Source organism: Lingula anatina, chromosome 2 (assembly GCF_051362555.1).
Source record: "Lingula anatina isolate TDL-2025a chromosome 2, LinAna3.0, whole genome shotgun sequence".
Classification (NCBI taxonomy): Eukaryota; Metazoa; Brachiopoda; class Lingulata; order Lingulida; family Lingulidae; genus Lingula; species Lingula anatina.
This window is the reverse complement of record NC_141768.1, coordinates 8,310,901-8,328,251: the sequence shown is the minus strand read 5'-3', so window position 1 is coordinate 8,328,251 and position 17,351 is coordinate 8,310,901. Positions and strand designations below refer to the sequence as shown.

The window sequence follows — 17,351 nt, the reverse complement described above, 5'->3', positions numbered from 1 at the left end:
TGTTAAATATCTCCTAAACCGAAGGAATTATGGGAAAAATTACTATAGAGGTTTGACTGTAAGTCATATGTGGAGATCCCAAGTATATGCCCTTGGATTTGACCTTTAACCTTTATTGCAGTCAAATGGGTCAAAATTTTCTAAAAATGGAATTTTCTTCAAAAGATTTTTTGTTTGTGCCAATTTTAAAAACAACACAAACCTAACCTTTAAAATAATGGGCAGGTGTTACACATAGGGTCATCTTTCATCTTTGGGATTTTAAGGTCAATCGATGCAACTCTCTCTAATTCTGAAGCTGAAAATGCTAGAGACCTCTTATTTTTTGCATATTATACGCAGTACTGGAAGTGGTGTCTGTTTTTTTGTTTTCCAGATGGTTTAGGAGTTGTGCTATATCAAAAAATTCAATGTCACAATAAAATAATGTGAAAATAAAATGTGAAATATTCCAAAATTAGCAGAGATACACTCATAGTTACTGTTGTACTTGAAAAGGGAGTCATATATTGGCAAACTAGCTGTGACCTTGAAATTAACCTTTGACCTACTTTTCATGATGAACTGCACTTTTCAAATTTTATGACCCTTATATCTCCAAAACTGGTAGAGACATGCCAATAGTTACTATTGAACTTGAATAGGAACTCATATATTGACTGACTTCCTTTGACCTACTTTTTACCATTAACTGAACTTTGCAAATTTTCTGACCCTTATATCTCCAAAACTGGTAGAGATATGCCCATAGCTACTATTGAACTTAAATGGGAAAACATGTATTAGCAATCTTACTGGGACCTTGAATTTCATCTTTGACCTACTTTTCATGGTGAACTGCACTTAATAAATTTTCTGACCCTTGTATCTCCAAAACTGACAGAGATAATATTAAACCCATATTTACTATTGAACTTGAATAAGAACTCACATATTGGCAATGTTACTATGACCTTGTATTTCACCTTTAACCTTCTTTTCACCATAAACTACACTTTGCAAATTTAGAAATATGATCACAGGTACTACTTGGTCATATTACTGTGATTTTGAATTTGACCTTTGACCTAGCTACCTTTCACCATGAACCGCACTGCAAATTTTCAGGCTCTTATATTTACTACTGAACTTATATTCACAATCTTACTGCAATCTTGGATTTGACCTTTTACTTTTCCCCACGATTTTGTTGTAAAGAAATCTATTTTTTTGTTTTCAGGTGTTATGTCCCAGTGTATGGTAATTCCAGCAAGTACATGAAGATGTGACATGTCCAGTTGATCACTTAAAACTATGGATGAAAAGTAGAGACAAATCAGTACTTAACCAAAACTAGACAATGTGTATGATAAAAATTTTATAACCTAGGCCACTTCAAGCTTTTCTTTTTCTGAGAAAAAAATGGAGGCTGCAGTTCAACAACAGCAGGAGAAAAAAGCTGAAAAAACCTCAGCATCTCCATCAGAACAGACTCTGTTGTCATCTTCTCTACTTGAGAAGGAAGCTAAAATGCAATCTCTAAAGGAGTTGGAGACACATGATGATGACCAGTCACAGCAGGTAACCAAAGGTCACTTGGTCGTGGTGGACACTAAGGCCACTGATGATGAAAAGAAAATAAGCAAGTCCAATCTTGGACCGCAACAACGAAGCAAGCCTCTTATTAGCCAGGAGAAAAAGAAAGAAGACTCTTTAACTTTGCCTCAACATCATGGAGAGCGCAGTACAATATCTGGACGTAGTAAAAGTTACGAGATGCGCCCCCCTGTGAGTGAGGTGGACTTTTTGCTTAAACAAACAGTCCGTAGTCAGTCATCAGATAGTCCATTGAGTGGACGAGGCCACCTGGTCAGGGGCAGTGCATATGGCCCCAGCTTCGGCTCAAAGGTGACTTTAACAAGAGAGCTACATGTCTCAGACAGAGGAGATCAGCATGATAATCTCATGTCCAAAGCTGTGTCAAGTACACCAGGTGGTCACAGCGTTGTGAGTTCAGCGGTCAGGGAGGCCAGCACAGCTGCAAGCAGTCAAACTAACAAGGCTGGACATGTGGAGGAGGCGGTCACCACATTGAAGGCTGCTGCTGACATGTGGCAAGGTGACACCGTGGACACACAGCAGATGGTTCACCGCATAGGTGACACACATGAAAAAGAGACGACTAATGTCAAAAAATTAAATGAACAAAGGAGTCAACTGAGTGCTGAGAAAAGTGAAAAACAGGCAGAAAGAATGTGTGAAGTTGAAAAAAGTAGTTCTTTAACAGCTGCCAGTGACAATTGCACAACAAGCACTAATTATCGCAGTGAGGTAGGGGAGGAAAAAGCACTTGCGCAGAAGTTCTTAACACCAGTTAAGCTAGGCTTAAAAAGTGCTTCATTTGCAGAGTATGAGGAGTCAATACGGCAGCAGGAGTCGAAAGCACATTCTCTTTCTCCATACTCTGGATATCAGCATGTAGCACGGCCAATTTTCAGATCAGCTGACAATCAGGATCTCTTGCACCCAGCCACTGGGAAAGGCACTTATATTCCAGTCAAGTCTCACTCTTTTCATGGAGAAAATGAAGAACATTTTCTGAAACCACAAGAACGCCCATATCCAGCCCCTTCTAGGTATTTTGAACAGGCTCTAAAGAAATATTATTCGGATAAAACTGTGTCTGGTTCTTATAGACCAGGACAGTATTCTCAGCGTTATGTGACCCATATCAAAGATCTCCAACCTCCGAGAGGAGAAAGAGCAAATGTAACAGACTCGCAGGGACCTCTTCAAAAGAGTACTAGTTTAAACTTGTCTTCTCTGGCTTTAGACTCTGTAGATCGTAGCTCGCCTGAATTGGGAGACGCAGCCCCTGCCCATGAACCAGAGCATCCTCACAGCGACCCTGTAAAGACTGATGAACAACTGGGCAGCACAGAAACAAAACCCTCTGAGCGCACAGGAATTGACACAGAATCCAAGAGAGAAGCATTTAAAGAAAACTGGAAAAAACAGCAAAACTTACTCAATCGTAGTTTCAAAAAGTATTTGCAAGCCAGGTATTTACACAGTCAGGCAGACTCAACTGAAAAACTGAACTCTACTAAGAGCACAGACTCTGTTAAATCAGATTTATCTTCTGTGATTGAGCATAAACTGTCTCGTGGGGAGAGTTCAGACAAAATGGATGTCTCTTCTCCACCACAGCAACATTTAAAAGAAACCATGGACTCTTTTGAACAACAGGAACCCTTAGATCTTTCTAGTCACAAGTCTTTGAGTGTGGAAAGTGAAGGTGACAATGATAGTTCGAAAGAGAGCCAGGAGTCCTTAGATAGACCTGGGAGTGGGAGAGGACGACGGCGCTTGGTGCGTCAAGATGAAGTAGAGGAGGAGGCAGCAGGGGAACTGGCATCACAATCACAGCATCAACAGCGTTTAAACTACCCTCGCAGTATGAGCATTGATGACAAGGACTCTCCACCTCCTGAACGCACTGAGTCTGAGGAAAAAGGGAGTGAACCACGTCACCGCAGCATGAGCATAGATGAAAAGAAGGACTCTCCACCACACTCACCTCCCAGACAAATGAGTGTTGATGAAAAGCATGATGTATTTCCTCGTAGCATGAGCATAGACTCTGAAGATGGCGGCCTGCAGCTGCCATCAGCTCAAATAAAAACTGAATATCCACTAGAACTGAACTCATATCAAAACATTCTAGACTGGCAAATGAGGGCTTTTTACTCCTCTTTTATTAATGCCCCTCATACAGGACCCAAGCCAAGGAGATATTCGGAGCACGGGACGAGTTATACAGATGCACCTATTTGTGATCGTAGACGTATGATTCATGGTCGATGTATTGACCTTGATGATGCAGGACACCCTCAGTTACTGGAACCTTATCCACCAGCCCCACCCAGTCCACCACCACAGAGCAACAGAGGGGAGTCCTCGGTTACTCGGAGGGAGGGGGCCAGTAAAAGAATATCTGCAGGGGTGCCCTCCATAAAAATTACCCCACCTGAATTAAATGAGCCAGGCCGCACCCCTGTGATTACCCTTGACCCCCCTCCTTTCTCCCCCTTCAGCCCTGGTGTAATGAGTCCCCATTTTCCCCAGTCAGCACCCCCAGCTCTGCAGGACAGTAGCATGTTCTTTTGTTTCCCACCTCCGTCTAACCTAGCTAATTATTGCCCACCCAGCCTAGCTGAGATGGTAGAAAAACAGAGAGCAGAAATGACTGATAAAGAGAAGGAGATTGGTTATCTTTGCCCATTGTGTGGCCAAGGTTTTTCTGGATATGACAACCTGGCCAAACACATGGCCAAACATTTACCAACAGAGACTGTGAGGTCGGTGAAAATGGGCGTGGAGAGCAAGTTGCATTATTGTAAAGTTTGTAATCGTGCATTTTCACGAAGTGATATGTTGACACGTCACATGCGCCTCCACACTGGAATCAAGCCATATGAGTGCAAAGTGTGTGGCCAGGTATTCAGTCGGAGTGACCACTTAAATACACATCAACGCACACATACTGGAGAGAAACCGTACAAATGCCCACAGTGCCCTTATGCAGCTTGTCGCCGAGACATGATCACCCGCCACATGCGCATACATCGCAAGCATCCTAGAGGAGGCAAACTTTCGTCTTCTAACAGTAGTTCCCTTTCTCAGGGCTCCTTATCTGTGGACTCTGCTCGATCTCCATCTCAAGGCAGCAGCACAGACTCTCCTGAGGCAGCAGGGCTAAGTCCAAGTCCAGATAGGTCAGAGAGCATCAGTAAGCCGCGGATGCCCTCAGGGTCCTCTTTAACCAGTCTGGATAGTTTAGATTCTGATGGGAAGAGCCGTCACTTGTCATTAACAAGCACAGAGAGCATGGAGTATCACAGTCCACATGCATTGCACCAATGGTCCTCTGCCAGTGTGGAGAGCACTGAATCTCATGTTAACGTCCCTCTTTCCCGGGGATGGTCTTCTGTTTCCTCAGAAGGGGTTGAACTTTTAACACCTCGAGAAAGACTACGCAAGTGGTCCTCAGCCAGCACAGAAAGTATGGAGTCTTCTCCATTCAGTCCAGTGCGGCCTACAGGTGGACACAAATTTAGCCGTTGGTCAGTCACAAGCTCAGGAAGTAAAGACCTTGACGATTCCTCAGACACACTGCAAACCTCTCTCACTAGTGCTGGAAGTGTTTCTTCAGATCCTGATGTGAAAAAGTTGTGGAATTTATCTGTGACTAGTCTAGACGATCCTTTAACTTAATGAAAGTTGGTGTTTATAAACCAATCTTAATATTTTTCATTAGTCAGGTTTTTAAAAAGGTGAAATTGGAGAATGATTTTATTTCACAAAGCTGCAAGCATTTCTCATTGTTTTTCGAAAGTGCTTTGCAGTATATCTGCATTGTACAAATGAGTTGGAGAAAAGAGTGGCAGAAGGTCTACAGTCTGGAACTGCCAGTACAGACTGTCTTCTGCAGGGTAGAAGTTAATTGTGTGGCAGGGCCACTGATTTGTAGAAGTGACTATTTTTTCCTTTGTAAAGTCACATTCTTCAAACTTGTAACTTGATGACTTTTATTACCATAGTTGATAGTATTTTTACTGATTTTCCTCAGTTATAGAAGTTTATAACTGTCTTCTTGTTCTTATTGAGATCTTAATTTATATATATATATGATGTAAACTTATATATTTGGAATATAAATAGAATATCGTTTTAACCTATTCATGGGAACCTTCTCTACATAACATCACAATTTACTAGTGTTTATGGTTTTTTCTTCTCCAAACAATTTTGCCTGTATATTTTGTTACATCTCTTCTGAGGGCTCTAGTCATATATTGGTTCACTCCTGTATTATATATATTTCTGTTGTAGTGCTAGAAGAAAAATATTGAGATTAGTTAATAAGTCATATGATACCTTTATGCTAAGGTTGCATCAGTCAGAGCAGTGGTTATATTCTTTTGCCACTAGTGTTATTTAACTCTAAGGCTGTGTTCAGATTAAAAGTTATCGGTCCAGCAGGATCGAGCTATCTTTGCGGGAATCCTTGCTTAAGTGCATTCAATGTCATCAACTTAATTGTCTGGCACACCCCCTCCAGAAGCTACGAAAGATATTTACCCCCTAGCTTCTGAAGGGGGCAGACCAGACAATTAAGCTCATTACATTGAGTGTACTTAAGCAAGAACCCTTGAAGAGATAGATCCATCTTGCTAGACTGATAACTTTTAATCTGAGCACAGTCTACTAACTGCTTCTACCTTAAAGTAAAAGAACAAGTTTTAACAACAAAAAATAAACTCAAATAGTGTGACTAAGTGTTCAGTAGAGGCTTAGGTCTTATAAATTACCATGTGTCATCACCATGTTATAAGAGTCTCTTGTAGAACAAGTGATATGTGTTGATAATGGTTTTAAAGATAAGTTGATTGGTTGCCCATTTCTTTCAGTTTTCAAACTTGTGCTCCAAATTGATTTCTGGAATTTTTTTCTACAAACATTGCATGTTTAAATAAGACCTACTAATTGGATTAGTGTCTGTTAGCATTCATTTACAAGTCTCTGAATCTATGAAGTTAATATTTTTATGTGAAACAATTTTGTTTTGAGCAAAAGCATCATGTTGAACATGTGCTTCATTGATATATTAAGCTTTTGTATTATATCTTATTGAGCAATATACTAGTAACTAACTTCTAGTAAAATGATTGATCAAAATTAAGCAATGCACACTTAGGCCCAGATTAATGAATTTGTACTGAAATCTTGTATTGTAAGTACTTTGAATTTTTATGTGAACAAAGGGATCTACCGTCATAATTTTACAACCTGACATCCATCAGATAGCTGTCTATCCAGAGTCTTAGTGATACTGTTCAAATTAACTTCTTTCCACTCTCAATGCCATTAAACAGAGTCTATTTATGTCTGTTTGCAGAGCATTGAGGTGTGTATGAATATATTTACTACTTAGTTGACCTAAGTCGGTTACCTCAGATTATTGATCTCCATTAAGCTGAGCTTATCAATTATGGAATATTGGTTATTGAACTGCAGAGTATTGAAACTGTAACAGTTGATGTAAATTATAGTGTTTTGTGTTCATCCAAATCCCTTAGACCTAGTAATCAGTAACCTTATGTACAGAAATTGAGAATGTATTGAACAATTAAGCCAAATAATAGTAATTGTTAATATGAATTACTTAATATGTAGCAGAGTCTTGTCAGCCAAATTAGAGCATAATATTTATGACATTTACACAGAAATCATTTTACTACAGTTAATAACTGGTTAGTTTAAAGGCAATGGTTCAGATTAGTAGCCTGTGTTAGAACATATCCAGTGTTAAGCTTAGCAAAAGATTTGAAAAATTCTACCATGATTGGGGAGATGGCACAGTCTTAAGAAGGATGGGTGAACATTCTCAGAAATTTATATTCCACATCTTTTTCAAACCACAACCATGTTTTTCCCAAATATGTGTGATTTTTAACAGAATTTGCCCCTTGCCAAAAACTCCTTATTTACTGCCTTAAATACATTCTTTTGGATAACAGGTAAATCTTCAGTGTTCATTGACTTAATTAATTAACATTTACACACATGTAATCTTTCTGGAGACGTCATAATTGCAATTTTGGGGTAGAAATTGAAAAATTGGTTTCACAAATTTCTCCCTTACCTGAGCACCCACAAACACCTTTTTATCACCAATTTAATGACACCATTTAGCAGTCTGAAACCCTGCCCAGGATTTTTTTTCTTTTTTTTAATATTAAGTTCAGGTTTTACCATTGATAAATCAAAATAATGCCTTATTTAAATGAAAATCTGTAATTAAGGGCTCATAACTTCATAACACACATTTAAAACCAAAATGACAGCACGGGACTGTAGCCCATTGACTTGTGGTCAACTATGCCAATTTTCCTGATTAAATCTTGTTCAGGGATGAAGTTAAGCCCCATGCCAATTGCTATCTCACCTCAAATTAGAAAGTTGTTAAATTGATGATAAAAACTTTGAGTTGCCTATGCTTATATATTGCAAGGAGAAAAATATTTTCGAGGGGATTTTTACTGTTTTAAATCAGCAAATTATTGAATAATTAGATGCAAGAAAAAACTCATTTTCGGTATCTGGATGATAATAAAGATAAGCATTACCCTTAAAAACTACTTTCACTTACTGTTGCTGCCCCTAAATGTGCTACTTTGCTGTGAGGTGATGCAGCACAATAGCTTAACAAATTAGTAAATTTTGACCATTTGTTTTTTAATGAAAGCGAATCAACATGCCTGCATCAGAAGTTTATCATATTTAACACTTCTAAAGATATGTACCCTACCTTAGTAAGACTGCCCCCCCCCCCCCCCCCACACACACACACACACACACACACTCTCTCTCTCTCTCTCTCTCTCCACCACCATCATTCGCAGGGAACCATAGATCCAGTTCTTTAGACATTGGAAAAACTATGCTTTTAACATTATTACATACTATAAATATGTGTTCAGTGTTTCTTGTGTTATGCACATTCTGGATTCACTGATTACTGATTGCAATTGGTGAATAGAACAAACTTTTAAGTGGATTTCTATTTGTGTGAAAATTAATTTTCACTTGATTTTATAATTACTTTTTACTGAACTGAAGTTCAAAATATTTTCTTTTAATTTTGAAAGGTGGTTATGGGCTGTAAACCAAGTATCATGTGAGTTATTACTGAGAAGCATTTTAGTAGTGATGGTGCTTTTCTCAGAAAAGCAGATAGAAAGTAGGAGTTTGTTAACCAGATTGTCATTTTTTTCCTGAGTGTGGTTTGGGGTGATTCACATTTAAGGGAGGTGTGATTAGCATGATTATTTTGAAAGAACACAGGATCTCTGATAAAATATTCCTAGATGCTTTGCTGTTTTAGAAACAAGATTTTTAATCACTATTTGCTGCAGCAATGGTTCGGTTATAATAGTGAAAGGCATGCCAATAGAACCTCCTTCCTTTGTCCATTCACAAAATAATGCCATTTATTTTAGTGTATTTAGTGCCCTTAATATTCCCTACCCTCATTCTGTCTAAAGGTTGTATCACCCCCCCCCCCAACTTTGTTCAAGTGCGTGAAATTTGGCTGTATAGACAGAGAACATCTTTTGCACCATACACTATGTACAGCATATGCTGGGCAATGCTTTACACTGCCATCTGTCTGGGTGCCACACATTGAAGTCGGTCTGTTCACTTACACCAGCTGTAACTAGAAGAAACTGACTTAAATGAAACTACAATGTCAATATAGTATTGGCTATACACATATTCCTTTAAAATATAGTCACTTGCACATTGTACACATGTATCCATGCGATTGCATATCTGTAATTATTGGAGTGAATTCCACATATTTATTATTGAAGCCCGAAGTAATAACTGGTACGCTAGGCTCTGTTGCTAGTTTGTGAGGCATTCGACTGTGATTGTATGGTTTGTCTTGTGAGAATTAGTGATACAGATTGATGTTCCTCGTTCACTGAGAAAAAAAACTTTTTGCAGGAACAAATAACACTGTATATATATTTATTATGTCAATTAATGTGACTGTTTCTAGAATTATATATATATATATATTATTGTATAATGACTTAAAGTGTATTTAGTGCATGTGTCAAAAGGTGTATATAAATTTTAAAAAGGTATATGTAAACTACACAACATTATTGTATTTTCATCTTACTTGATATTTATAAGTACAGTGGTGTGCGTCTGTAAAGTACATATGTATATATCGTACATATATATATAAATATTGTAATTTGTTTCATATGGTTTGCATAATTAAGTTGTTATATGCAGGCAAACTTGTGTAAGGTCTAGCCTCATTTTCTATTACGTTACCTCTTTTTGTGTTTTTTTTTCAAACAGACCAAAGATATGGTTTTTGTCTTGAGGACTTTGAGTACGTTCAGAATTAGGGGCAAATTTAAAGCATTTTTATGTATTGAGCAATAAAATTGGCTACTTGTGCAAACGTGGTATGTTATAAATATATTGGAAATGTTTTAAGTCTATGTGATTTAAGAACCTTGAATTTTAAGTTTGATATTTTAATTCTATCAAATATAACCAAGGTATACCCAGAAAAAATATCCCCAGTTATCCACTTTATTTGCTATTTTCCTTGACGATTTTGTATGCTGGGCCGCATCACCCCCCCCCCCCCCCCCCCTCCACACACACACACACACACACACACACAAGAAGATGGATTTCTTTACTGAAAGTGCATTTTTCATTATTCTGAAACCGAAATATCTGTTTTCCCCTAAATATCTGAGGGGAAATCACCTCATTACATCCAAACCTTATGTATCTGAAACCTTCCGTTGAGTGTACCACAGAGAACACACTAAAATTTACTCAGGCAATTTGGTATGTTTATTATATATCAATGCATGGTCAATGTTATTTTCAGAATTATAATTTCGAAAAATAATCGCCATCAGTTTAGATCCTTTTTATGAGCTCATGTCTTTCCTGTATTATCGCAAGCCTTTGATTTTGCGTTGCAATACATGTCTAACACCCCATTTCCATAGATTAGATCGACCTACTTTAGATCGACCTAACTCCCTGGGGGTTCACGCTAAATAGCTGTCAGCCGGGCGGACACGAAAGTTAATTACCCCATTACAGCTTGTAGTAGGCGGGACGGACATTTAAGTCGGATTATCTGAAAATAATCTAGTGAGACTCCCCGCGGGGATAGATCGATCTAAAATCTATGGGAATAGAGCCTATTATAATACGTCAGTCAAATGTAATCCAGTTAGGAAACAAGAGGCTGGTTTTACAAAACTGCTTCAGCCCGTAAATTTTAATATAATTATTTGGCCTGTGTCCGTTTAAGGTTAATCCTTGGTAGTTCACTTAAATAAAAGTAAAGTACTTGTTCGCATTGGGCTGTACCATTGACAATATTTGCGGGTATTTCATGTAACTGGTCTACTACTGGTTGAAGTAGACCAAACTTTTGGTATTTAGACAAATTTTGGGGGCTTGGGTTTTCATACTGTGAAACGGTCCCTGGTTCTTGTCAATTGTGTCGAACTCGTTTAAATAGAATCATATTATAAAATATCGCTGGTTCATACAAAAAGAAATAAGTCAATATTACAAGCAAGCGAATAAGATGAAAGAGAGACTTCCCAAGTCGTTCTTTTTTATATAGGACTTTTCCCAATAGACAGTTCTTTTCATTATCAATGTCAATCATTAAAGAATAATATGTCAAAAGAGGACGAGTTCAAAATTTCTATTGTTCTTTATTTATTCATGATTTTTATGCCGTCAAGTAATTGGGCTTTGTTATGAAAATCACTCCAAGCCAAATGACATTGAAAAGTATTTTGGGGATACTCACAGATGTGTTTCGATGTCAATCTGAAATCTTCCGTCTTCACTGACGTCTCGAGCATCGTTCGTGTTTTAGTATTCGAGAACAGTTGTTTTTGCCCCTAAATGTCGCGCCTGCGGCACTTTCTGATGAACTTCTTTCAACTTCAACGTATAAAGCTATTTCATTCAAATCTAATTTTAACACTACCTTGACAGTACTTGCATATTATTCTACGAAATGCTTGACAGGAAATCTTTCTTAGAATTATTATTATTGTAGAAGCTGCTACTGATTTCGCACGCAGAATTCAGTTTTCATAGAAAATTGCCATCCCCTGCTTACGTTACTCTATATAGAAGGTAATCTGGCGAAAACATAAATATCTAATACATAAGTCAGGCTTAGATGAAGAGAACGCAAATGCTTTAATGATGGTTATAGCTTCCTCTCTGTCTCTGCTTGCTCTCATCATTGAGAGTACGGTAACATACTGATGAACTGTGTGTGTGTGGGTGGGTCAGGGGGGGGAGGGGGGGGGGCGTTCGGTGCCAGAGATGCGATCATATCCATTTTGAATATCAAATATATTTGATCCCATTTACCCCATAAAAAAGATAAATTACTCTTCCGCTTTTCCCTTGCAAATTGGCGAACTTGGCGAAGATGAAAAGGCCATGTACTCCGGTCAATTTTTGACAAAAGATGTAAGTAAACTATTCTCGTTTGAAAATGACCCAAATTCACATTCAAACCATCAAAACGATAAAACCATTGACATAATAAAAGTTCTTGATGGCGATATTACCGGGTAGGGCAATGACTCGCGAGAAGGAGAAAATGCCTTTTTTCTCTAGGAGCAAAATCTCGGATAGGATACCTTTAATCCTTTTATTTCTGATGTATCTGCTAACTCCACAATAAACTATTACATCTTTGATTTGGTCAGGATCATGTTGTTGTTATTAATTATGTGCTTTATAGGTTAAATGAGAAATTTATGTTTGCTTATCAATATTAAAAATTCATATAGACATGACATGTTCCATCGGGAGAAAAGTAAAACATAAACATTTCTTTGACAGTTTGACTAGTAATTTCATACAACTGCGTTGTGGAGATTGATAGAATAAATATTTTGTGAAAACGGTGTTTATTATTTTTTGTTTTGTTTTAACGTACATTTTATATCCTATGGTAAAATAAGTTTATTACAAAATGTTGGTAACTTTTTTAGTACACATGTAGTATCTTACCTTTTCTTCTACCTTTTCTTCTGAGCTCTGACTTGGGGTCTGCGGTCTTGCCAACTGTGCTACGGAATGGTTAATTTTATTTATTAATTTTTCTTTGTGCAATATAGGTTAACCTAATTTGTTGCAAAAGGTAGATAATCTAACTTGTTTGGTTGCAAGGGCATCCCGACTCCTACGACCTTCTGCTTCAGAGTCAAGCGCTACCACCTCCTCAAAATTATGACAGTAATAATATACTTTCATCACTTTTTCAGTAATTTCTAAGCACCTGTCCCAGGAATCGAATCGAAACCACAAACTGCGAACTGCCAAAAGCGAGACAGTTATCCACAGGCACACATATTTTATCACAAATACGTTTTGAAAACTTTTCGTATTACATTTATCTTGTCGCAATTTATCAGCCATGGCAACCAAGCAGTCCGATTATTTAAACCTCATTTTCGGACGCCTACATCCCAGGTGACGATTCTTTTGGAATTACCTACGCTGAATTTGTCAAGGTCTTAGTCTGTTTATTTTAATGATGAATTGTAGGAGTATTTATTTCATTTTATATTAAACTGGGTTATGAACGTGTTTCCGATATTTTTTCCAAAAAATGCTAACACTACTTTTAAAAGGTCTCTCAAGATACAAAGGCATTTTTCTTATTGATTAAGTTTCAGTATGTCATCTCATAACTTAATCTCTTAATTTAATGTCGCTCACAGTCAATGTTTTTTCTTTATTTTATTTGTTGCTTGATTTTTGAAAATCATAACCGTTCTAAAGAATTTAAAACTCTGTCTCCAGTATGGTATTCTCGAATTTCACTAATTAATTCAACTTGAGATAAGAATCGAAAACTTTAATTTTTCTATAGACATGTGCTTTTTACGCACACCATATAATTTATGTTTTTTTTCAACGGGCCTTTCAACACGCTTGTTTATTAGAGTGATTTCTTGTAAAAAAAGTGGATAATTTTAAAAGCACATATATAATTGTCAGAAGTCTTTATAAGCACATCATAGCACAACTTAGACACGTACATCATACCATGGGAATGTCACCAACCTGACCAACATCCTCAGTGTTTAATCACAGACCCTGAGACCCGCGCCCACTCCCCATAAGATCCACATCCTGTTGATTTGGCAGCGCACCTGTTCAGGTCTCCATTCCTCTGTGTATAAATACTGCTCCAGAATACAGGCTTCTTCAGTCGTTGACTCCAGTATACCAAAGACAACAATGAAGCTCCTGGTCTTCTGTCTTCTTGCTGTTGGTAAGTACACGGTACATTTTAATTAAAAGTTTCAAAAGCGATTTTCACCCTTGCTGATTCCATGCTAGGGCGTGGTAGTACCTGATTTCATGACAGTCTTCCCAGCTGATGTCGGCTTGAACTAATATCGTTTATCATTTTGCTGTCGTGGAATCACTGTGAGCATTTAGAAAAATTAATCGTGCCAGATTACATGACTTCAGCACTTTGGATCGATTGCCTTTTTTACCGTCTAGTAGCATCTTATATGCAGATTGTCAAAACTTGTCCACATGAAAAATAATACAGTTTCCTTCATCCAAGTATCGTGTTCATTTTTTCTTTTAATTTTAAATTAAGTTTTTAGAGTAAATTTTCCCTTCTTACATAGCTGTGACCGCCAGACCCGGTTGGCACATCAAACCAGAGGGTTCGGGGGATGATAAGGACGATGACAAGTGCAAGCAACTGAAATCTTTGGACTGCGCCCAAGTCATGGCGCCGTGGAACAAAGTCCAGAAGTTGTGTGACGTGCAAGGAAACACGTACGCTAACAGGTATGTCTCTTATAAAATTTGTGGTTATGGAATATTTGTCAGGCCAGCAGACAGCGGTTAAATAATGGCGAGGCAACCACCCTCTCTAGGGGGCTACATGCCACTTCCTTTGGGCAAGGATTAATAAACATAAATCCAGTAATTGCCTTTTTTACCCAGTCCAGTAAGGTTGTTGTCATAATAACAGCAGAACTTTTAATTAATTAAGAAGAATGCTACCGACATTAACTGCAGCGTGCTAATTAAAAATGCAACAAAAGTATGAGAATGAAATTGGGGCTTTTGTTGAAGTCCATTTTCCCATTACAAACTTAATTTTTGCATAATTTGATTTTTTTTTTTAATTTTAAAAGATGTCCCGCAATTGTGAGCTTTTTTTCTTCTCAATGACATAAGTGTAAATATGCTCGTTACACAAAACAACATTAGCCTCACAAAGGTAACACCCATTATATTCAGCGTACACCATAAGCTGCTGCTTCAGCAAACAATGCTGGTACTTCACTAATTTGCGCTGAGCTTGGTTTGTACTTATCGACAGCTGATTTTCTGATTTTTTCAGGTGCGAGTTCTTCAAGGCGCACTGCGACAACTCTGATCTGAAGTTGACACATTGCGCCAGCCCAGACGAACTGAAGCCAGAAGAGCTGATAAATAAACCTGATGTGGAGGGTTCAGGTGAACCAGAAAAACCAGACAAATGTGAAGAGATCAAAGACATGGACTGCTCTGTTATCGCACACTGGAACCACAGAGGAACCTTCTGTGACAGTGAGGGCAACAAATACGCCAACAGGTGCGTGCGATGACCAATTTCTTGTAATTGTTTATAAATCTATCAATTGAATTATCTCTACATCCATGTGCCTATTTTTATTTTCTTTCTCTCTCTTTCCTTTCTTTTTTTTCCTGTTTATTAATTAATTTTTTCATTTGCTTATATTTTTGTATATTAATTTATGTCACTTTATCCATTTGCTGTGTTTTCGTGGTAACAACAATAGTTTGTTCATTTCTTGGCACCGTTTACTTCTTTTGTTCGACTAACTTTCATGATGGATGTATATATGAATGAAGAGACCCTAGATGTTTCATATCAATATTAGGAATGAAAGTAGCGAACAGTAATGGTTTTCTTACGTCGTTTTTTCCTTTTCGCTTCTTTACAGATGCGAATTTGAAAAGGCCCGCTGCGCCAAACCTGAACTTACCCCCAAGAGGTGCCGGCTGGATACCCGTGCTCGCCCAGAAGACGCCGGACGTCCAGAGCACGCTCAAGGCCAGGTAGAGAAGCAGGACAAACCAGAGCAAGCTCAAGGCCGCCCAGAACACGCCGGACGCCCAGAGCATGCTCAAGCTCAGAAAGAGAAGCAGGATAAACCAGAGCAAGCTCAAGGCCGCCCAGAGCACGCTCAAGCTCAGAAAGAGAAGCGGGCCCAACCAGAAGACCTGGACAAAGCTCAAGGCCGCCCAGAAGCCGCTGGACGCCCAGAGCACGCTCAAGGCCAGGTAGAGAAGCAGGACAAACCAGAGCAAGCTCAAGGCCGCCCAGAACACGCCGGACGCCCAGAGCATGCTCAAGCTCAGAAAGAGAAGCAGGATAAACCAGAGCAAGCTCAAGGCCGCCCAGAGCACGCTCAAGCTCAGAAAGAGAAGCGGGCCCAACCAGAAGACCTGGACAAAGCTCAAGGCCGCCCAGAAGACGCTGGACGCCCAGAGCACGCTCAAGGCCAGGTAGAGAAGCAGGACAAACCAGAGCAAGCTCAAGGCCGCCCAGAACACGCCGGACGCCCAGAGCATGCTCAAGCTCAGAAAGAGAAGCAGGATAAACCAGAGCAATCTCAAGGCCGCCCAGAGCACGCTCAAGCTCAGAAAGAGAAGCGGGCCCAACCAGAAAACCTGGACATAGCTCAAGGCCGCCCAGAAGACGCCGGACGCCCAGAGCACGCTCAAGGCCAGGTAGAGAAGCAGGACAAACCAGAGCAAGCTCAAGGCCGCCCAGAACACGCCGGACGCCCAGAGCATGCTCAAGGCCAAGTAGAGAAGCAGGACAAACCAGAGAAAGCTGAAGGCCGCCCAGAGCACGCCGGACGCCCAAGCCATGCCCAGGGTCAGCCACCGGCTCCTCAGCAAAATTAAACAAAAGGGTAATCTGATGTAGGCTTAAAATCAGTTATAGTTTGTTCTGTACAATAAAAATTCGTAAACCTGGCAAAATAAAACGTAACTGGGACACTTACTAGTATTTGCCTTGTAATTTTATTTTAACATATATTCATTTTTCATAAAGTGTGCAATCATCCATGAAAGGGGAGCAGTCTTTGGTAGATCAACCCTAAGAGAAAAATTAGCCTGATTATTGTTGCATTTAGTAATACATTTAGTTTTTTTCTGAAGTTACTTCAAAAACATCATTTTGTAAATAATTGACATAAATTGCGTTTAGGATTGCAAATTTTATGCTTCAAAAGTAAAAGAGGTGCAAATTCTAAATGTAATTTTAATTACGAAATTAAAAATTCTGCAAGGAAGCTAAGTTTAAGACGATTGTGTATCAAAGGGTCCAAAGACCACCACACTCCATTTGCTTTATTTGATAGCAAATTGTTTGCCTATTTCCCCGTAAGTAAATACCACTCTTCAGACGGATATTTTTTCGAAAAGTCTTGTGCAATGTTTTATTACCCTGCTTTATGTAAAGAATAAGAATAATCGGTAGATTCTGTTGTTTTTCACTTTAAACGAATAGTTATGATCGTCTTTGGTAGATCGGATACAATCAGATGTTTCGCTAAACGAGAAAAAACCAAAAACTCATGTCGCGTTGAGAAAAATTTTTTGAGAAAAGACGATTTAATTATAACTTGAAAAGTAGGGCATGATTACCCTCTACC

At 38.7% G+C, this 17,351-nt stretch overlaps 2 protein-coding genes across 8 annotated transcripts in view; both read left to right on the top strand.

The window, feature by feature from the left end:
- Nucleotides 1-7,766, top strand: part of LOC106159969 (uncharacterized) — a 39,471-nt gene extending 31,705 nt beyond the window's left edge. For all 7 annotated transcript variants that reach the window (XM_087004489.1, XM_087004484.1, XM_087004485.1 and 4 more), the window contains one exon: nucleotides 1,220-7,766. In XM_087004489.1, the coding sequence (XP_086860615.1) occupies nucleotides 1,402-5,256 (3,855 nt within the window). In that variant the 5' untranslated portion in view covers nucleotides 1,220-1,401 and the 3' untranslated portion in view covers nucleotides 5,257-7,766. The remainder of the gene's footprint in view (nucleotides 1-1,219) is intronic.
- A 5,982-nt stretch (nucleotides 7,767-13,748) lies between these two features.
- LOC106159967 (uncharacterized) lies at nucleotides 13,749-16,696 on the top strand. The gene is made up of 4 exons (XM_013536453.2): nucleotides 13,749-13,921; nucleotides 14,292-14,457; nucleotides 15,020-15,253; nucleotides 15,627-16,696. Exons 1-4 carry the CDS (start codon nucleotides 13,888-13,890, stop codon nucleotides 16,594-16,596), a joined length of 1,404 nt encoding a protein of 467 aa, XP_013391907.2. The 5' UTR covers nucleotides 13,749-13,887; the 3' UTR covers nucleotides 16,597-16,696.
- Nucleotides 16,697-17,351: the final 655 nt, after the last annotated feature.

What these genes read in the sequence shown, in the direction of transcription:
- LOC106159967 (XM_013536453.2), top strand. Translation starts at nt 13,888, where the DNA reads ATGAAGCTCCTGGTCTTCTGTCTTCTTGCTGTTG. An exon ending in CTTCTGTCTTCTTGCTGTTG is followed by an intron (nt 13,922 to 14,291) that starts GTAAGTACACGG and finishes CTTCTTACATAG; the next exon opens with CTGTGACCGCCAGACCCGGT. An exon ending in GGCAACAAATACGCCAACAG is followed by an intron (nt 15,254 to 15,626) that starts GTGCGTGCGATG and finishes GCTTCTTTACAG; the next exon opens with ATGCGAATTTGAAAAGGCCC.